This window comes from Sus scrofa, chromosome 12, assembly GCF_000003025.6.
Source record: "Sus scrofa isolate TJ Tabasco breed Duroc chromosome 12, Sscrofa11.1, whole genome shotgun sequence".
NCBI lineage: Eukaryota > Metazoa > Chordata > Mammalia > Artiodactyla > Suidae > Sus > Sus scrofa.
In genome coordinates, this window is record NC_010454.4 from 18,049,770 (window position 1) to 18,071,137 (window position 21,368).

The 21,368-nt window shown below is 56.2% G+C and overlaps 1 protein-coding gene across 7 annotated transcripts in view; it reads left to right on the plus strand.

Moving 5' to 3' along the window:
* The window catches only part of ARHGAP27 (Rho GTPase activating protein 27), a 32,983-nt gene extending 12,763 nt beyond the window's left edge, over positions 1 to 20,220 (plus strand). For 3 of the 7 annotated variants that reach the window (XM_021066834.1, XM_021066832.1, XM_021066836.1), the window contains 15 exons: positions 10,524 to 10,931; positions 11,179 to 11,361; positions 11,568 to 11,648; positions 11,721 to 11,816; positions 12,171 to 12,238; positions 12,556 to 12,646; positions 13,139 to 13,243; positions 15,945 to 16,043; positions 17,250 to 17,352; positions 17,476 to 17,586; positions 17,660 to 17,758; positions 17,960 to 18,037; positions 18,130 to 18,264; positions 18,406 to 18,511; positions 18,629 to 20,218. In XM_021066834.1, coding sequence (XP_020922493.1) covers positions 10,524 to 10,931; positions 11,179 to 11,361; positions 11,568 to 11,648; positions 11,721 to 11,816; positions 12,171 to 12,238; positions 12,556 to 12,646; positions 13,139 to 13,243; positions 15,945 to 16,043; positions 17,250 to 17,352; positions 17,476 to 17,586; positions 17,660 to 17,758; positions 17,960 to 18,037; positions 18,130 to 18,264; positions 18,406 to 18,511; positions 18,629 to 18,806 — 1,941 coding nt within the window. In that variant the 3' untranslated portion in view covers positions 18,807 to 20,218. Of the gene's footprint in view, positions 1 to 6,510; positions 6,703 to 9,334; positions 10,093 to 10,523; positions 10,932 to 11,178; positions 11,362 to 11,567; positions 11,649 to 11,720; positions 11,817 to 12,170; positions 12,239 to 12,555; positions 12,647 to 13,138; positions 13,244 to 15,944; positions 16,044 to 17,249; positions 17,353 to 17,475; positions 17,587 to 17,659; positions 17,759 to 17,959; positions 18,038 to 18,129; positions 18,265 to 18,405; positions 18,512 to 18,628 lie in introns of those variants that run through there. The other 4 variants (XM_021066835.1, XM_013980870.2, XM_021066837.1 and 1 more) reach the window with 4 other exon arrangements.

Sequence of the window (21,368 nt, forward strand, 5' to 3'; positions counted from 1 at the left end):
TTCTGGATGGCCACCCAGGTGTCCCATCCACTTTTACTGGCAAGTTCTTCTTCCTACCATGATTCGTAATGGTGTCTTCAGCGTGTCCTCCGTCCGAGTCACTGGGGCCTGATAGCCGTGGCCAGTTTGCTGGTTCTGTTTGTTTCACCTCTCTCCAGCCACTGGCTGTCGGAGGAGTGGAGTTTATTGTCTGTCTTTGCTCACCAGGCTGGGGGCGAGCTGCTGGAGTGTCCCACTTGGTGGGGGTCCCTAGAGCAGCGGTGTCTCTGCCAGTGGGAATTTTCCGCACGCCCAGCCTTTAAGGGAAGAGGATGCTTAGCCCATCTGCTTGATTCCCCATCGGCTCCTGGGGGCAAGGGGTCTCGGGGAAGGGGGTACAAGGCTCACCCTGTCTTCATCCTAGGGTCCCATCGCGGGCTGCATTCTGCCCGGGGTTTTCTGGGTCCCAGCCTCTGTCTCAGGGCCTCTCCCCTGTACCAGCCAGGTCCTGCCCACTCACCTGCCCCAGCTCCTGCCTGGTTTGGATGGTTAAGGGTAGCAGGTAGGAGAAGAAGAGAAGTGGGACATGTTTAATTTGCTGTGTTTGCAGAATCCTTGGCCCCAGAACTGTACCTTGAAGGGAGAGATGTTACTTTGTCTCTGATAGATTGGGAATAGGGGAGAGCTGGAAGGACCAGTCTGTTTCCATGTAAGAAATAACAAACATGGGAGTTCCCGTCGTGGCTCAGTGGTTAACGAATCCGACTAGGAACCATGAGGTTTCGGGTTCCATCCCCGGCCTCACTCAGTGGGTTAAGGATCTGGTGTTGCCGTGAGCTGTGGTGTAGGTTGCAGATGTGGCTCAGATCCAGCGTTGCTGTGACTCTGGTGTAGGCTGGTAGCTACAGCTCCAATTAGACCCCGAGCCTGGGAACCTCCATATGCCACCAGTGGGGCCCTAGAAATGGCAAAAAAAAAAAAAAAAAAAAAAAAAAAAAGAAAGAAAGAAAGAACAAATATGGAGTTCCCATCATGACTCAGTGGAAACAAACCCGACTAGGAACTATGAGGTTGCAGGTTCAATCCCTGGCCTCACTCAGTGGGTTAAGGATCCGGCTTTGCCATGAGCTGTGGTGTAGGTCACATACGAAGCTTGGATTTGGCATTGCTGTGGCTGTGGTGTAGGCCGGCTGCTGTAGCTCCAATTTGACCCCTAGCCTGGGAACCTCCGTATGCCACAGGTGCGGCCCTAAAAAGACAAAAAACCAAAACAAACAAACAAAAAGAATGAAAGAAATTACAGATACCTCATAGAATAGTAACACTGAGGATGCAGGATAGTTAAAGTTTGACGGTTTTTTTTTTTTTTTATTACGAAACTTTTCAGACATACAAAAAAGCAAAAAGAATACGGAAATGAACATAATTTCCTAGACTTAACAATTACTCTATGCCATATTTGTTCTATCTTTTTTTTTTTTTTTTTTTTTTTTTTTTTTTTTTTTTTTTTTCGCTTTTTAGGGCTGCACCTGGGGCATATGGAAGTTCCCAGGCTAGGGGTTGAAAAACAGAGCTACAGCTGCCAGCCTACACCACAGCCACAGCAACACCGGATCTGAGACAAGTCTGTGACTTATGCCACACCTCTCAGCAATGCTGGATCTTTAACCAACTAATCAGGGCCAGGAATTGTCAAACCCATGTCCTCATGAATACTAGTCAGGTCCGTTTCTGCTGAGCCACAACGGGAACTCCCATTCTATCTTTTTTGCCAAGAAAAAAGATTAATGTAAATTATAAATTCCAGACTTCATCATATTTTACCCTTGAAAACTTTAGTCTGTAGCTCCTAAAAATGACATTTTTCTCTATAATCATGATGCCATTATTATATCTTTTTTTTTTTTTTCGGCTGTACCCACAGCATGTGGGTTCCCCAGCCAGGGCCACAGCAGTGACAGTGCTGGATCCTTAACCTTCTGAGCCACATGGGAACTCTGCATTTTTATATCTAATAAAAGTAACATTAATTCCTTAGAATCATCTAAGACCCCGGCCACAGTCACCTTTCCCCCATTATCCTAAGACAAGTACGGGAATCTAATCCTGTGCATCCATTGCTTCTGGTTGTCTCTTACGCCTTTGGCAAGCCCCTCCCTTTTCTTCTGCTCTGACACAGCCGTGTTAAAGAGACCAGACCAGTTGTCCTGTGGGATGTCTGTTTTAGATCCGAATATCTGCTTGCTCGTGGTGATGTTCTCCTATTCCTCCACCCCAGTGTGACCTGGGACTAGTAGGTCTGAAAAGCTTTTGCAGGTCGGGTCGTCTGGGCTCTGCGACAGGTGATGCAAGGGAAGTGGGAATCAAGGATGCCTCTAGGTCTTTGCTTGAGAAACAGAGGGGATGCTGAGATGGGGACGAAGATGAAGACAAACTCAGTTGTGCATCTTTTCAGTGTACAAAGGTCGTCCAGGGGGCAGGTGGATGGCTCAGCCTTATCTCAGTTGGATACAGTTGCAAGCTCTCTTCCTAATAAAGTTGATAGAGCTTTAACCACCGTAGAGTGAGAAGCAGACATGAGACACCAAGCACCCAGCAGCTGGGCAAAGGGAGGAGGCAGCTAGAGGCCACGGCCTGAGGCCGTCCAGGAGAGAGAGGATTGTAAGGACTAAGTACCGGAGAGGGGTCAGGCTAGACCAGAAATAAATTCGTCCCCAAGCAAGCTGTGGCAGACCTCAGCAAGGGGCTGGGTATCTGAGTGAGGGGTGACAAGATGATGGGTCCACACGCTCTTTCAAGAAGTTGGGTCTCTGGCAGTCCTGCTGTGGTGCAACAGGATCAGCGGTGTCCTGGGAGCACTGGGTTGCAGGTTCGATCCCTGGCCCAGCATAGCGGATTAAGGATCCAGCCTTGCTCTAGCTGCTGGGTAGGTCGTGACTGTGATTTGGATCTGGTCCCTGGCCTGGGAACTCCATATGCCTCAGGGCAGCCAAACAGAAAAAGAAAAAAAAGATTTTGGCTCTGAGGTATCCTAGCTGTAGTGCAGCAGATTAAGGATCCAGTATTGTCTCTGCAGCGGCTCAGGTTGCTACTCAGGTATGGGTTCAATCCCTGGCCCAGGAATTTACTGGAGGTGCAGTCGAAAGAAAAAAAGAAGTTGGCTCCAAAAAGGAGGATGAGAGGGGAGGGCTGGGTCCAGGGGTACATTTTTTCTTTTTAAGTTGGAGAGACTTGAGTTTGTTGAAGTGCCAAAGGGACAAAGGCAGCCAGGTGGAAGGGGCTGGTGACTTGAGACGAGGCAGCTTCTGAGCACATGAGAGGCAGTGGGCTTCCCCGGGCCCAGACCGGGAGGTTGGCTTGGGCAGGGGACCCGGTACCCCCATGAGGGGAGGGAGAAGCAACGGTGAGCACAGGCACAGGTTCGCCTGAGGAGGCAGCAGAAAATGACCATCCCAGCAGCTCTTCCCACCTCCCGAGCCTGGCTCCTAGTCACAGCCTGTGCTGGCCAGCAGGTCCCTTGACAGGTCATTTCTGATTCCTCCCTGCCCAGCAGCAGACACGCTGGGTTCCTGCCAGCCTCACTCAGAGCATAGGGGGTGGCAAGTGGCCCAGGGGTTCCACCCCTCACCCCACCCTGCCCTGGAGGAGCAGGCCAAACAGGCAGTCCCGTGAGGTCACCAAGAGGCAGAGTCTAGTGCCAAGGGTACTCAGCTGAAACCCAAAGCCAGAAAAGCAGAAGTGCAGCCCCACTTTCTTCCCCATGTGCCCTGTGGGTGTGGGAACTCACACGCCTGCTTGGCTTGTTCACACCAAACAACACTGTGAGAGGAGGGAGGCGGATGAATGAGGGTAGCCCATTCTGTAGATAAAGACACGGAAGCTCAGAGAGTCCAGGGGCTCCCCAGAGAGAAACTGAGACAGAGTCTACACAAGAAGCCAGGTCTCTGGACTTTGGCTCCATTCTTTTTTCTCTTTAATTGAATGGAGCTTCTGCCCCAAACTCAGAAGAACCTCACCCCAGGTCACTGGGTGGCTCTCAGGGGGCAGAGCCAGGCATGTCCCGGCACCCAGTACCCTGAGGCTTGAGGACCGGACTCTGCCCGGTGACCCCCAGCCTTCCCACTGCACGTTGGTGAACCTGTGGCTCAGGGTTAAGGGTGGATACGGAGTGAGCCGGGACTCTGTCCTGGGAAGCCGTGCTCAGAGGGCTGGCCGCCAGAACAGGGGCGGCTCTGTACACAGCCAAGCCCCTGCGGGCAAAGATCACAGTTCATTCCTGCTCCCCCTCCACCCAACCTGGGGGGCCCAGAGCAGGTTCAGAGTCAGCCAAGGAGCTCCTGTCCCCTCCGCCTCAGCCCCCTTAGGGCTTAGTCACTCTCTTTTTCGGCAGGCATTTCTTTTGCCTCTGGCTCCAGAGAGCTCATGGAATTTCCTGGTGGCACCTGCTCCTGCCCCAACCCTTGCGTGAGGGTTTGGGGAGAGAAGGGTGATTGCAACTGGCTTGTCTTGTCCCATCCCCCAGCATGTTCCTCTCAAAGTGTGAAGATGTGGGGAGGGAGGAGAACCCCGCTATGGCTGTGGTCACCACCTCATCCCACCAGCAGAGGGGAGGCCCAGGCAAGAGGCCTGAGGAGCCAGCCTTGTGACCGAGAGCAGGCCAGAGCTGGGTGGCTTTGGCTCGGTCCCTGTAGTGTGGGGCCGGAGCCCAGAGGGAGACCCTAGGTAGAAGAGCCAGGCTTCTTACTGGGGAGGAGTGGCTGGTGGGGTGCTGGCTGCCGTTTCTGTGGCCCCAGCCACCCCCCCCTCCCGCTGCCACTGTCACTCCTGGTTCCTGCCACAGGGAGACCTTCTCCCCAGTTCCACTTGCAGGGCAGTGCTGAGGCCCTGGGTTCCAAGTCTGGCCTCCTCTCCCCCCTCCCCCACCCCAGCTCCTCCCGGGTGGCTCAGCTGCTGTGGAATTTATAGAGGCCCTTCCCATCTCCCAGGCTGGCTTCGTCTTTCTTGGTGTGTGTGTGTGTGTGTGTGTGTGTGTGGTCTCTGGCCCTCAGGGTGGGGGCAGTGGGATGTGTCCTATGTGTGACAAGTGTCAAGGCTCCAGGCCTCTTTGGGACTAGTCTGCCCTGGGCTGCCAGGCTTCTGAGTTGGGGCACAGGTGATGGCAGTGAAGCCACACTAGGGTCTTGAGGGCAGAGTAGGGCCTAAGTCCTAGATTTGCTTGGAATGGGGTCTCCCCAAGTGTCCCACACAAATCCATGCCATGCCTGGCTCTACTTGGGTGTCCGTGTCCTGAGCCCACAGTGGGTGCCGAGGAGGAGAGTCTGGGGCATGTGGGCCTGGAGGAGGGGAGCTGGGGCCAGAGGGGTCACTGAAACAGGCAATGAGAGTCCTGAGATCCAGGTGGGCCCTGGGCCAGAGGCTGAACTGGAAGCTGGGCAGTCACTGTGCGGGGAGAGCCCCCGGGCTGGCAGGTGGTAGGCACCTGAGGCTGGGGAGGAAGCACCTCTGAGGGGATAACTGAAGACAAGACGGTCACCAGGGGTTTGGAGGAGGGGCCGAAGCTTCTCCCCCAGGACATGCTGTGTCCACCCTGAGCCCCCACCTGGAGAGTGGTGAAGAGAGGAGAGGCCAGAAGGAAGCTCTTAACACGGGGTAGGGGGAGTGCCTGTGTGGCGCAGCAGAAACAAATCTGACTAGTATCTTTGAGGACGCAGGTTCCATCCCTGGCCTTGCTCAGCGGGTTAAGGATCCGGCATTGCCGTGAGCTGTGGTGTAGGTTGCAGATGCAGCTCAGATCTGAGTCTTGCTGTGGCTCTGGTGTAGGCCAGCAGCTACAAGCTACAACTCTGATTTGACCCCTAGCCTGGGAACCTCCATATGCCGTGGGTGTGGCCCTAAAAAGCAAAACAAAAAAAAAAAGATAGGGTAGGGGAGCTAGTCCCTGTAGAGCGGGGGAGGGGCAGAGGCGTCCTTGTACATGAAGTGGGCACGCAGGTGGGGGTGGGGGCATGTGTCTTGGCGACCAAGGCTGGAGGGGGCAGACCTAGGCAGTCAGGCGGGTAGATGGTGCTGTGGTCAGAACCCCTCCTGCCCCCCACGTGGCTGGAGGGATCCAGACACTGGCTCCCTCTGATGCCACATCTGCCCAGACCCCTTCCTCTTTGAGACAACCCCCCCCCATACAAGCTTCCTCTTTTCCATCATATCCTTCCTGGGCTTCGGGTGAGTTGACGGCCACTCATTGTCCCATCCATCAACAGCAGCCCAGGCCCAAGCACCCAGCTGCCACCTCTGCCTGCCCCCATTTGTGCAGCCTACCCCTCCCCCAACTGCGCGCCCAGTGCCACCCTCTGGGGTGCCTGCCCCATGGCTGTGTCTGGGATTCAGAATTCACTGGTGATCGGAGCGCTGAGTACGGCGGTCAGTGGTGTCCCTGGACATAAAAATACCCCGGCCTGAGCCCTCCACCCCCACCCCACCCTGTCTCAGGCAGCCTCCGTCTCAGGCAGCACTTCCGCAGCGCTGACAGGAAATGGGCTGGAGGCTCAGCCTCCCGCCATCACAACTTCTTGTTTCCCTCTTGCCCTGTGCCAGCCTTGGGGTTCTGCCCCTTAGCTCCACCCCCAAAACCTTCCCAGGGCTGCATCCCAGCAGCTCTGAGGGCACAGGATGGTGGACATGATTGCCAAGCTGACCCGGAGGCAGAGTCGGGGCCTGCAGAGACAGGTAGGAGAGCCTGGCATTGGGGGGTGAGCTCAGACTCGGATGGGGACGGCAGAGGGGCCCGCAGGGGCAAGGGGCTGCCAGTGGCCCTCCATCCTCCGGCCCTTTAGGAGCTGAGGGAGCAGGAAACCTCACAGAGGTTGGGGACTCCTCCCTTCCTTCCTCTTTCCTTCTCCCAGGCCCCTCCTGTCTGAGTGGGGGGCCCAGGGATGCTTAGGTGGTGGGAAGAGAGGTGGGCCTGCCACCTGCCTGTGGGTAAGGGGGGCACTGCAGATAAAAGAGGCCTGAGGCCCGGGGTCCTTCTCCACTCTGTTCTCCGGGCTGAGTGGGAGACCATTTCCTCTTTCCCACGCAGGGACCCCGTGTCTCTAACATGACTGGGATCTGGACCCCAAGAGCCTCTGGGACCTTGGTCTGGCCCCCATTGAGGGGCTGGGCCTGCATCTGGTCTGGGCCTCTAGGATTTGGGGGCGGGGTGGCAGCCCCACTCTAACCTGGGAAAGAAGGGCCTGAGGGCCTGGCTGCACCTGGCTGCACCTGGCTTCCAGGAGAGGAAAGTGCCTCTCTCTTAGCACTGCGGGGGCTCCACAGAGAGCTCTAGAGTTTGAAGGGGTCTCGGGGCTACTTCAGTCCAGATCTTTCCACAGGGCCACAGCATCCCTCATCCCCTGCAGGGTTCGGACTCTGCTTGCCCACCTCAAACGAAGGCCGCTTACAGCCCCCGAGGCAGCCTGTGTCTCGGGGGCCCCCGTGCTGATTGTTTCCCTCCAAAGGGCATCACGCTGCCCCCATTTGGCCTCTGATCTGCAGTCTGGACCCCGCAGTGTGATTGTGTCTTTTCTTCCTGGTGACACAGCCCTGTCATGTGAGGGCCCAAAACTTCTACCACCCAAACCTCCTCCATACCGGCTGGGGGTGTTCCTTGTATAAAATCCCCATCAGCCGCACCAGCCTGGGACTCCCGTGGACGCAGGGCATGGCCAGCAGCCTGGCCACATGGGAATCCCCGCCCCGGAGAGCCCGTGCCCTTCCTTGGCGCCCATCTAGCCCCTGTCCCAGGGATGGGCAAGGCCCCTGCCTGAGTGGGTCCAGCTGGGATGGGAGGGAGGTGTGCCTGGCTATCACCTCTCTCTCCCCTCCGCCTCCATCCTGTCCTCCCAAGGAGTTTCCTGGGCTTGAACGTTCGTTCTCAGGACATTCTTCCTCAAAGCTAACCCCACTGAGTGTCAGGTGTGTTTGGTTTTTGTTTGTTGCTGCTGTTTGGCATGGAAATGACTTGGGTACTCAAATCGTAAGAGTTTTTGGTGAATCAGCTGTGTGCCTCAAGGCACTGGACCAAATGCTGGGGGGCAGCCCTGCTCGGTTACATCATCCTAAATCTTGCTCTCAAAAAACTCCTGCCTTTTGCGGGTAGAGAAGGTAGGCAGATGGGTGGACAATGAACTGAGCACCAAGGCATGCCATCAGGCCCCACAGAGTGACAAGCAGCATGCCAGCGGATTAGATGTCTCACCAGAGGGAGAAGGCCTCCCGCAGGTGAGGCTTGCAAGCAGAGCACTGGCAGAGGAGCAGGGTTCCGACAGGCAGGGAATGAGAGCAGTGGGGGGTGGAGGGGCAGGGGGCACTAGGGGGCAGGGGGGCAGGAGGCTCCAGGCCGCGGGAATGGAGCCAAAGCAGATGTGCCCGCAGCCTGGAAGGAAGATGCCGTTGGTGCTTGTGTGTGGCGGAGGGTCAGCGGGCCAGTGTGGTTGGGATACAGGATGCCACAGGGGGGCTGCCGTGGTCAGAGAATGAAGAAGTGGGGTGAAAGGTCCCATCTCAGCCACACAGGAGCTTGTGGGGTGAGGGAGAGAAGTGGACTGTACACCAGCTCTTCCTGCCCGCCTCCGTGCCTGAGACCTGCCCCAGTGTCTGAAACAGCAGCACTCACTTCTAGTTTTGTTTTCTTGTTTGTCGGAGCCACCGCTGACCGGCTGTGTGTTTCACCACCGCCCTGCTCGTCTCTCCCCGCCCTTTACACACAAGTGCACTGGAGTGTCAGCCCTGCCAGGGCAGAGATTTGTGTTCATTGATCCGTGGCTGCATTCTCAGTGCCTCCAACAGTGCCTGGCCAATCTTTGCCGGCCAAATGAATGATTTTTTAGGCGCCTCCCCAAGGCCCAATCAGAGGCCCCCGTAAGCAGGACGTGCTTCCTTCCTTTCCCCGAGCAGTTTACAGCTTAGTGAAGGTGTTACAGCAACAGAACTTCTACGGTTTTTTTTTTTTTTGGGGGGGGGGTAGCAGCGTAATGTATGTTCTAATTAATTATTTAGATATTTATTTTTGTTGAAGCATAGTTGATTTACAGTGCGGTGTTGGTTTCAGATGTACAGCAAAGTGATTCAGTTAAATATATATATATTCGAACTTGTGATTTTTTTTTAAAAAGTTTTGAGACTGCAGACAAGGGTTTTTTGGGTCTGTTTTTGTTTTTGTTTTAGGGCCACACCTGCGGCCTGTGGTTCCCAGGCTAGGGGTCCTATCGGAGCTACAGCTGCCTGCCTACGCCACAGCTTGTGGCAATGCCGGATCCTTAACCCACTGAGCAAGGCCAGGGATCAAACCCGAATCCTCATGGAAACTAGTTGGGTTCTTAACCCACTGAGCCACAACGAGGACTCCCAGGAAATTTGAAGAAAAAACTAAACAAAAACAAATCTCATCCCTACACTGCCCAGATATGACTTCCGCTAGCATTTTGGAAGCTCTCTAAAAATGCAAAATTGGAATTGTGCTCAGTTTATCGTTTTGAAAGCTGCCCTTCCCCTTGTACCAGTATGCATTCTTAGAAAACGGTATTACCCTCCGCATGCTATTCTGCTGCCTGGGGTTCGATCGTGTCATTCATTCTCTCTCCCTCTGGTGGGTGCTAGGCTGGGTGTGGTGGGCACATGGGAGAAATCTGGGGAAAGATCTTAAACCTGACACCTGAGCAGAGTCCTAAAGAAGAAATAGGAGTCAGCCAAGCAGGAAGGAGGGGGTTGGGCAGGTCGTGAATGAGCTGAGGCCTATAGCAGATCCAGCTGAGAGGGTGGGGCCGCCAACCACTTGGTGCTACGGGAGCTTAAAGCTCAGGGCAACGGCAAGGAGTAGCAGGAAGTAAGGTGGAAGACAGGCAGGTGATGGATGGCCTCTGCTGCCCTGGTCAGGGCTTAGACTTTGCCCAGCAGGCAGCAGGGAGCCGAGAGGGCGTTAAGCATGATCAGGCTGACGCTCTGCGTGACTGGACCTTCCAGCCCACCTCATGTTACTCTGGAGGGGGAAGTGGGGCTCCCTTTCTTTGCTCCTCCTTCCCATCTGGCTCTCTTTCTCTTGTCTCGAATGGATTCTGAGGCCTCCAAACCCTGCACTGGGTAGGTTCCCGCTCCAAATCCAGAAGCAGTACTGGTTCCGATCCAGGGCCTTCTTGGCAGAGCAGGAAGGAGGGGGTGGGGGCTGTAGAATGGAGCCTGAGGGCAGCCAGAAGGGACTGGTCCCAGGCCATTTCTCTGTTCCTGCCCAACCTTTGACTCACACCTGTGAGAACTTTGTTATCGGTGTTTTACTCTTGTTAAATAATGTAATTGTCCCACGCATCTGGGACTTTATGCTTTGCAGAGCAATTTCAAGAACATTTCATTTGTCTCTTCACTGCAGTCGCGGGCTGGGTGGACATTTTGCCGCTGGGGAACTGAGGCAGGGAGGGGCGTGACTTGCTAAAAGTCACCCAGGTGCTAAGTGCCTGAGTGGGGACGTTGTGACTCCGGAGCTGCCCAGAAGGTCATGCCTCTTCTTCCTCCCGCAGGCGGACGACCCCCCGGAGCCAGTGTACGTGAACTTGGAGAGGCAGCCTCGGGCCACGTCGCCCCGCGCCACCGCGGCCCCCCTCCCCAGCCCAGTGTGGGAGACGCACACGGACGCGGGCACCGGACGCCCCTACTACTACAACCCCGACACGGGCGTGACCACCTGGGAGTCGCCCTTCGAGGCCGCCGAGGGCGCCGCCAGCCCGGCCACCTCCCCCGCCTCGGTGGGCAGCCACGAGAGCCTCGAGACCGAGTGGGGCCAGTACTGGGATGAGGAGAGCCGCAGGGTCTTCTTCTACAACCCGCTGACGGGAGAGACGGCCTGGGAGGACGAGTCTGAGGACCAGCCGGAAGACGAGCTGGAGATGCAGCCGGGCCTGAGCCCGGGCAGCCCCCGGGACCAGAGGGTGAGGGGCGGGGCCTCACCGGGGTGGGCGGTGCTGGCTCGGGGAGGGGGGGAGCTCTGACCCCACCCCCTTGCCCCCACCGCCCTGGGGGCTGAGAGAGGGCTCTGGGTCGTGGGTGGGCGGGGCTATCTCTGAGAGCCTCTGACCCCGCCTCTCCCACCTCCCTGGGTGAGGGGGCGTGGCCGGGACTGAAAGCGCGGGTCCGTGTCTTTACCGGCTCCTCCAACCCATCTTTTGCTCTCTGCAGCCTCCTACCCCCGAGGCGGACTACCCTGAGTCCCTGACCAGTTACCCAGAGGAAGACTATTCCCCCGTGGGCTCCTTCAGTGAGCCCGGCCCCACCTCGCCCTTGGTCATACCGCCAGGCTGGTCTTGCCACGTGAGCCCGGATGGCCAGACGCTGTACACCAACAACTTCACCCAAGAACAGGTAGGGGCGGCGGGCAGATGGGCCCAGACAGCCGCGGGGTCGCTGCCCTTAACACTCTAAGCCGGCAGGCTTCACGCCAGCCCAAGACTGCACCACCCACCCCTGCCCCAGTAAACTCCACGGGGCTATGTTGGGCTCTGGTTGGAGGGAATTTTGCTGCCTGGTCATGAGGTGAGCTAGAGCCCTGACCATCCCTGTCCCTACAGTGGGTGAGGCTGGAGGACCAACTTGGGAAGCCTTACTTCTACAACACAGATGACGCCTCTGTTCAGTGGGAGCTGCCCCAGGTAACCAAATGGGGAAGGGAGAGGAACCGGGAGAGAGGAGAGGATTCTCTATGACAGTGGCTTTCTCCCCAGGTCCCTGTCCCTGCCCCACGGAGCATTCGCAAATCCAGCCAGGACAGTGAGACACCAGCCCAGGCCAGCCCCCCTGAGGAGAAGGGACGAGAAGGAGTATGTAGGATCTGGCGGGACCCCCACCAAAGAACTGGGGTGTTTCTAGAGGTTCTGGAGGCTGGGACTGGCTCTGGAGGCAGGTCTCCACCATAGGCCCAGGCTCTAGCCGGGCTGGACAAACCTAGGCTCTGGGTCGCCCCAAGCTCAGAGTTGGGTGAGGCTGGGAGCTGGAAGGAAATCTCTGCTGCTGCTGTGGGAAGAGACACCCACCACCAGCGGCCAGGTGGCTGCGCCAGGTGAAGAGGGTTCAGTGGAGACTCAGGCCCAACCTGTGGGGAGTTTCTGGCTGAGCAGGGGACGAGCCTCTGCCGCTTCCTCCCTTAACTACCTCCTCCTTCCCCTTTCTCTAAGATCAAGACCCTGGACAAGGCAGGCGTGCTCCATCGCACCAAGACAGTGGACAAGGGAAAGCGGCTCCGGTGAGAGCACATCTGCCCCCAGACCCCGGCGGGCCCTTAGTGATGCCTGATGTCCACTGACCACTTGCCATATGCCAGGCTCTTGTTAACCCTCCTAGTGACTTATGAGGGCCTGTGAGGACACTGAGTCACTGACTTACCCAAGGCCCCTTGGCTACCAGGTGTTAGAGTTGGGAGTCCACCCTTTATGGTTGGGTGCCCCAAGCTGTGCTCTTAAACTCTGTGTCCTGCTCCTGGGTGGGGTGGGAGGGGCATGTCAGCCCAGGGCTACATCCAAGCCCTGCTGCCTCCACCCCCACTTCCCCATCCCCACCTAGGAAGAAGCACTGGAGTGCCTCCTGGACAGTGCTGGAGGGCGGCGTCCTGACATTCTTCAAGGACTCGAAGACCTCGGCTGCAGGCGGCCTGGTGAGGCCCAGGCTCCCAGGGCAGGGACCACTCCATCCGTTCCTGATTCCTGTGGGAGTCTGGCTTGCCCAAAGGCTAGGTCTGAGACCATGGAACACGAGTGTCAAGGGAGCTGGGCCTTAGCAGGGCGTGATGAGAGCAGATTCCTCCCAAGACAAGCCCTTCCAGCCACCTTGAGCAGAGGGACGAGTCTTTGAGGATGGGGGGGCAGGCAGGTTGGGGACTGGACACACCTGCTCACAGAGGTGGGGCTGCATCCTTCTTCTTTCCTCTCCTAGGTGGGCAGGTAAGCAAACACCCAGCCAGCTTGCAGGCTCCATAGTTAAGAAGTACTGGGATCTCTGGGTTCCAGGAACCCTTGGGTCCCGTGCCCTAGAGATATTGACCCCATTTGTCCCTGGAGCCAAAGGAGCCTGGTGGATTGGAGCCAGGGTGCTGTGACAGGCCTGCCTGAGCTGAGGGCACCCTGTAACCATGCTCCCTTTCCCACAGAGGCAGCCTTCCAAGCTCTCCACCCCCGAGTACACAGTGGAGCTGAAGGGGGCCTCTCTCACCTGGGCCCCCAAAGACAAATCAAGCAAGAAGAATGTTCTGGAGGTGAGTTGGGGGGAGGGGAGGAGAAGGGGCTTACTGACGGCTTGGGACCTGCCCTAATTCAAGCCCCAAGAAGGGGCCCTCAGGAGAGTTGGGGCTGGAATTCTCAGGGCTCAAAGCCAAGCTACCCTGCCTTGAGGCTCCATCCACCGTGTTTCTGGCATCACGGATTCTGGAGCTCCCTCTCTAGGAGGAGAGTGCACCCGAGTCTTTGGTCCCAAGTAAGGGTCTCTGGGAAATGAAACTCTCATGCCTGGAAGGGTGGCCAGGTGGGGCCCAGGTAAGACCCTCGCAGGCCACACCCTTCACCGTCCACATGTTGTCTTGATTTTCAACTTGTTTTTAGCCTCACCTCAGTCCCCAAATGTTTTGAGGCACCTCACAACAAAAATGCATGAGGTGGGGAGTTCCTGCTGTGGTGCAGTGGGTTAAGGATCCAACACTGCTTCGGCTGTGGCCTATATCGCAGCTGCAGCTCAGATTCCATCCCTGAGCCAGGAACTTCCATATGCCACAGTGCAGCCAAAAAAAAAAAAAAAAAAAAATGCATATGGTGGGAGTTCCCTTGTGGCCCAGTGGGTTAAGGATCCACTGTTGTCGCTGAAGCAGCTCAGGTCTCTGCTGTGGTTCAGGTTTGATCCCTAGCCCAAGAACTTCCACATGCCATGGGTGTGGCCAAAAAATGCATATGGTGGGTGAGCTGGTAAAAGCCACTGAAAAGCTAAACCCAGGCAAAACAAATTGGAGGAAGAGGCGGTGTGGAGAAGGGTTAGGGGCTAGATGATACGCAGGTGCTAAGGTTGCCGTGGCTGAAAAATATCTGCTCCTAGTTTCCTGATAGCTAAAGTGAAAACATAAGGACAGACACATGGGTCTTATTATTTGGGCTTGATGGGAACCTTACTAGATTTTAAGGGAAATCAAAACTTTTTCCTAACCCTTGGCTCGTGAAGAAATGTTTAGTGTGCAGCTCTATTCTAGTTTAGTAAGGGACTCTTGGGGCTGCTTCAGGTAACATTTGATGAAAGCCAAAACTGTGACCTTCCGTCTCAGCTCAGAAAAAACAACGCTGCAAGGAGCTTGAATGTGTCCTTTTCTGTGTTGACTCTTCTGGTGAGGACTGGAAGGCAGATGGTACTCTTGGGAGCTCCTCAAGTTGAGGGGAAGGTTGACAGTCTTGATGGAAATGGGGAGCCCCTGCTTTCCCCTGGCTGGTGGCCCTCTTCACTCGAGTGACCTGTAGGCAACTCCAGAAATTTTCTCCAGAGAAGCCCCCAATTCTATATCACTGAGGATAGCCGGTCTCCCAGTCACCCCAGAGCCACTGAAAACCTCAGCAGTGGTCCCCTGAGAATAGCTGCTTTGCGCTCAGCTTGCCTGTGCAATCAACAGGATGACTGTCTCGTGAAATACAGTGATATGTAACTAAACAGCTTTGCCTTCTTATGAAACTCAAATATGAACTGATTATGTTTTGAGAGAGCTGCCAAAATGAATGGCTGTTGTTTTAGAAGCATTGTCAGGCCAATCTCTGGGATAGCAGGCAGGGTTTCTGTCCATTCAGATTAGAGTGAAGCCACGCTATCTGCCCCCTGGAAGTTCTCTAGTCTTTGCAGGGAGCAGGTGGGGTAGAACAGACAGGTTTGTGTTGTTTTTGAAAGCTTTTTTTTTTTTTTTTTTTTTTTTTTTTGCTGCTTTTAGGGTCGCACGTGCATTGGCATATGGAGGTTCCCAGACTAGGGGTCAAATCAGAGCTGCAGCTGCTGGCCACAGCCACACGGGATCCCAGCTGCATCTGCGACCTACACCACAGCTCACGGCAATGCCCAAATCCTTAACCCACTGCGGCCAGGGATCGAACCTGCATCCTCATGGATACTGGTTGGGTTTGTTACCCCTGAACCACAACAGAAACTCCTGAAAGCATTTTTTTTTTTTTTAAATAGCATTCAAGTTGAATAGGTAGACAGCCAAAATACAGCCCTCTCTGATTCTGGAAGTTGTACCCTGTTGTCTGACAGTTTTTGCTGACTCTGACTCTTCATTGGACCCAAAAGCAGTGTTGGTGTGAGCTGCGGCCAATGAAACATTCACCTCAAGCTTGAACACCTGGTTCTCAGAGCCAGAGGCTGAGGAGAGACCCATCCGAGTTGCTGACTGCCCCACTTTGTTCTCTGCAAACTTCCTTAGGGAATGGGGACACGCAAACTGCAGTCAGCTGAAAAATAGCCCAGGCTGTTAATATCTGCTTGCTCCTCAATAGTATAAAATAGTGGCTTGGGGCAGGGAGCCACAAGAGACTCCCACAGGGAGTCTCTTTCATTGACTTTTTTTTGCTGGCTGGTCCTCTGGGTGAGTGTTCTGTGGCTCATGGGGAGGCTGAATAGGGCAGGGGAAAGTGTACCAGATAGTTGAGCCCTGCAGATATGCTGCACTCAGATCCTTGCTCCAGCACTCACTAGCTGTGTGTCCATGAAGAGGTTGCTTACACTCTCTGAGCCTCAGTTTGCCCACCTGTAACACAGAGATGCTGTCACCTGCTGCTTTTAATGGGGCAGATACCTTGGCTTGGGGTGAGGTCCTTGCTCTGTTAGGCTCTGAGTTCCTGAGGACAGGGACCGATCAGCTCTATCTCTGAATCTGCCCCTTGCCCCGGGGCAGACCCAGGGAACCCAAGATGACAGGGTGACTTGTGTCCCACCAGCTGCGGAGCCGAGATGGCTCAGAGTACCTGATCCAGCATGACTCGGAGGCCATCATCAGCACCTGGCACAAGGCCATCGCCCAGGGCATCCAGGAGCTGGTAAGCAGGCTGCGGGGGGGGGGGGGGGGCTGCCTGGGCTGGTAGAGAGGGGATGGCCAGCCATTATGCAGGGCATCAGTGCCCACTGTGAGTGGGGCCCTCCCCTCTGGCACTAAGAGCTCCATGGCAACAGTAGGTAAGCACCCCTCCCTGCAGATGCATAGTGGCTGCTGAAGAAAACAGCCTTTCTTAAGTATGTTAATCCAGCCTCCTCTGTAGGAGGGCTTCCAGGTGGGCATATCCTAGGGGAGTGTCTCATTCCAAACTGAGGCAGGAGAAAAGTGCATACTTTGGTAAACAGCCTCAGGCTGGAACGACCAGGCTGAAACCAGAAGACATAATTTTATTTATTTATTTTTGTCTTTTTTGCTATTTCTTGGGCCGCTCCCACGGCATATGGAGGTTCCCAGGCTAGGGGTCGAATCGGAGCTGTAGTCACTGGCCTACGCCACAGCCACAGCAACGAGGGATCCGAGCCGCATCTGCGACCTACACCACAGCTCACGGCAACGCCGGATCCTTAAGCCACTGAGCAAGGGCAGGGACTGAACCCACAACCTCATGGTTCCTAGTCGGATTCGTTAGCCACTGCGCCAAGATGGGAACTCCAGAAGACATAATTTTAAAGGATTGAATTGAAAAGTCCTCTATTTTTTAAGTTCAGTATGTCATACATAAGTAGAGATGGGGCAGGCCCTCTCTGACAGCCACCATCCTGCAAACAGCCTCGGGCTTTTGGATCCTTGATTCCCTATGAGCCTACACTGGGTGCCCTGGTTGGCTGTATTAAGCGAGGTAGGAATTCAGATCCAGGGAGGCGATGCTGCTGAGATTGTTGGCAGTGCTCTGGCCCCCGCTCGAACTGGGAGCCACACAGGAAGGAATGCTGACCTCATGGTGTGTGTACAGAGGCGCTAAGGAAAATTATGGGGAAAGTGGACCAGGATGCGGGAGGTGGGTAGGAGTAGTCGGGGTATGAAAAGGTGGGGGAGAACAGGATGACGGTCTACACCGCCTGAAGGAAGGGGAATGTCTGGGGTTCCCTGGTCGAGGTGAAGGGAGTGGACCTGGAAGAAGGAACAGTGAACTCTGCCTGGGGGGGTCTACAGTCCCCACCTGCTAGGAGGGCACTTCCTGTCTCTCACATCCTGGAAGCCCCCGCCCACTGGCCCCAGGCTCTGCCTCTCTGAGGCTCTGTGATTCTAGTCTGCAGACCTGCCTCCCGAGGAGGAAAGTGAGAGCAGCGCTGTATTCGGGTCCAGTGAGCGCCTGGGAAGCTGTCGGGAGGATGAGGCGCGACCCGGTGCTGGTGAGCTTGCGGGGAGGGGAGATGGTAGGCGTCCTTTGGGGGTGGTGACACCGGGCTGGGCTGAGGCTGTGGGGTCAGCCCGACGCCACCGACGGACCCAGCCCCCACATTCTTGTGCGTCAGGGGTGCCCGGAGGCCTGGAAAGTGACGTGAGCAAGGTCCGGTACAAGCTCCGCAAGTTCCTGCTGAGGCGGCCCACGCTGCAGTCGCTGCGGGAGAAGGGCTACATCAAAGGTACTGGAGGGGTCCGGAGAGCGGGGTGCTGGTGGCCCAGGGGCCAGGCGGGGCTGACGAGCCTCTCCCCTAGACCAGGTGTTCGGCTGCGCGCTGGCCGTGCTGTGTGAGCGCGAGAGGAGCTCGGTGCCGCGCTTCGTGCAGCAGTGCATCCGCGCCGTCGAAGCCCGGGGTATGTACTCGGCGCCGGCGGGCTGGGCCAGGCGTTCCGTGGGTCTCAAGTCCTCCTCCCGGGACCTCAGATGGAGACTTCGGAGTGAGGGGGCGCAGGGTTGAGGGGGAAAGAACGGGGCTCCCGAGCAGGAATCATAGCGGGGGCTTTAGCCCCACCCCACCCCACCAAACCCGGGGTCAGCGCCTCCCTCTGCTCCAGGGCTGGAAATCGACGGTCTGTACCGCATCAGTGGAAACCTGGCCACCATCCAGAAGCTGCGCTATAAGGTGGACCACGGTGAGGCCCGCCCCCAGGCCCCGCCCCAGGCCCGAAGGCGCAAAGGGATGCTGACCTCTTTTTCTCCCCTGCCCCCCACCACCGTGCCGCAGATGAACGTCTGGACCTGGACGACGGGCGCTGGGAGGACGTCCACGTGATCACCGGCGCCCTGAAGCTCTTCTTTCGAGAACTGCCAGAGCCCCTCTTCCCCTTCTGCTACTTCCGCCAGTTCATCACTGCCATCAGTGAGAGCCTGGGGAGGTGGGGCGGATGGGGTAGGGCTACAGTGGGCTGCCTTAGGCACCCCCTTGGCTGGGACCCCCAAAATACTGGAAGTCAGCCTGCTCTGTTTCCCTCCCTCTCTCGCTGACCCTTGCCTTGCCCAGAGCTGCAGGACCAGGCTCAGCGCAGCCGCTGTGTGCGGGACCTGGTGCGCTCGCTGCCTGCCCCCAACCATGACACACTGCGGCTGCTCATCCAGCATCTTTGCCGGTGAGCGGGGGAGCCTTGCGGGAATGGGAAGACGGGCCTGGCAGCACCCACCCCACCGCCTCCCCCCAGCCCTGGGCCCTGAGTCCACCCCCCCGCCCACCCCTTTCCCCTCTGCAGGGTGATCGAGCACGGAGAACAGAACCGCATGTCCGTGCAGAGTGTGGCCATAGTGTTCGGGCCCACGCTGCTCCGGCCTGAGACGGAGGAAACCAGCATGCCCATGACCATGGTGTTCCAGAACCAGGTGGTGGAACTCATCCTGCAGCAGTGCGCAGACATCTTCCCGCCGCACTGACCTCGGGCCTCTACCCCCACCCCCGCTGCTGGTGCTGCGGCCCTGGGAGTGGGGACGGCGACAGTGGTCCTGCAGAGAGGCTGAGCGGCTGGACTCTTATCTCTGAGACCTCGGTTCTGAGGGTATGGTGACCCCTGGTGGGCAGTTCGCAAAATGTGATTTTTTTTTTTTCCTCCCCTGATTTGGCCTGCTTTAGGGTTAATTGGGTTCAGTTCTTTATCACAGCGCCACCTGCTGGGCATTTGCAAGAATGCGGGGTGGGGGAGAGTCTTTTCTGGGACAGCGGAGATGCAAGGAGGAATTTGACCAAAGGGTTTCCTGGCTTCACCGAGGCCTTGACGGAGACCATGTGGGTTCCCTGCCCTGTGCGTGGCACCGTGCCCATCATGAAGCAGCAATCGACAACTTCCCTGCTGTGGAAAGAGAACTGACTGGGGCCACCAGCAGGCAGCTGAACGTGCCTTTCCCCAGGCCTCCCTGCTGATGCTGCCTGGCCCAGTCACTGGCTGGCTGGGGACCATTTTCATCTCATTTCCTGTTTGGAGTTCTGGGCCTTGCCCTCCTTGGTTCACGTGTGCTGTGTGCAAGGGGTCTTCCTGGTTGCTCAGTGTGTACCCTGCACCTGCCATGCACCATTTCTATTCATGATCCCATTTTACAGGTGAGGAAGCTGAGGCTTACAGAGGCAAAATGACTTGTTCAGAGTCCGGTGGGTGATCGGACTCCCCAGTTCAGGCTCCTCTCACACCAGAGCACAGCCTCCTGTGAGCATGAAATCAGTTCTTTCAGCTACCCCGCAACCCCAGCATGGCTTTATGGGTGAAGCGATGAAACTAAGCTGAAGGCAGAGATGGGATCTGCCCCAACTGTTCTCTGAGGGGAGGGGAAATGCAGCCGCAGGAGCTCCGAGGCCCTCTCGGCGGCGCCCTGGCTCTTAAGTATGCCTACCTGGTGCCCACCTTGCCGTGAAGAGCTGGGAAAGAGGCCTGCAAGGTAGGAGGAAGGAGATCATGACCTCAGAAAAGAAAGTGTGGCCCTGGGGTCATCCGTCCCCTTTCCTTCTTGTGCACAAACCACTTCAGTTTATGGTTCTCGGGCCCCGCCCCACCTACCTGCTCGCATATTCCACAGACCACAATAGCTAATATTTATTGACATTTGCACCATAGCAAGCATTTTACTTGGATTGTCTCATTTGTTTCTCACAGCCAGTATTTATTAGCTGCCCTTCTGGGTCAGGCACTATGCTCTGGGCAGGGGTACCGCACACAGCCTCCCTGACCCGAGCCCACCCCTGATGCCAGCGGGGCAGGAGGAGAATGCAAACAGAGGCCTCACACCATGTGTCAGCACCTTGTAAAGTTATAAATCAAGCTAACAACTGTTCAATAAAATATGTTCCATTCTCCTACTGTACTTTCACAATGATCTGGAAGGCCAGGTTCTAACGTAAACTTTTTTTTTTTTGTCTTTTTAGGGCCACACCCATGGCATATGGAGGTTCCCAGGCTAGTAGTCCAATGGAGCTGTAGCTGCTGGCCTATGCCACAGCCACAGCAACGCTAGATCCCAGTGCATCTGCAACCTACACCACAGCTCATGGCAACACCGGATCCTTAACCCACTGAGCGGGGCCAGGAATCAAACCCGAGTCCTCAAGGATGCTATTCAGATTTGTTTCCACTGAGCCACAATGGGAACTCCTAAGGTAAACTTCTTTGACTCATCCAAATTCCATGCCCAACTGGGTGGCATGCCAAGAACTGGCTCTGCGCTCAGCCTGCCCCCCACTATCTTCCCACTTCAGAGCCATGCTGGCCCAAGGGGAGGTTCAAGTGCCCACATGCGGACACTCCCATCCACGAGTGCCACCTGCTGGCCCTTAGTCACCCCACATGGTCCTCCCTCTGAGGGAACAGGCCTGGAGTCCCACACATCAGGAGCATGATCTAAAGGTATGGGCCTGGGCTCCAAGGGGGCCCCGCAGATTCTTCATCCTGGGGGGAGAGGCACAGACAGAGAAGGTCCAGGGTAGAGCTATCTAAAGGGGGACCCATGAGAGTTCCTGCTGTGGCACAAGATTGGTGGGGCACCAGGATGCAGGTTCAATCCCCAGTCTGCACAGTGGGTTGAAGGATCTGGCATTCCTGCAGCTGCTGTGTAGGTTGCAACTGGGCTAGCATTGGACCCCTGGCCGGGGAACTCCATATGCTGTGGGGCAGCCAAAAACAAAAATAATTTTTAGTTAAAAAAAATAAAGTGGGATCCATGGCAGGAACCCCTCTCACAGGTTTAAGAGCAGAACTGGACAGATATTAAACATCTGACTACTTGATAGCCATGATTATATGAGAGCTGGGGAAAAACACAGGGTGCTCGGAAAGGGTAGCTTGAATGTGACTGTCCCCAGAGGCCTGAGATGCCTCTGGCAAAGCCGCATTGGAGGTAAGCACTAAAGAATGAAGACAAGGTGAAGAATTAAGGGAAGGGTGTCTAGTCAGAGGGAACAGCATGTGCAAAGGCTCTGAGGCATGAAGGCTTGTGGGGAGAACAAAATGTGGG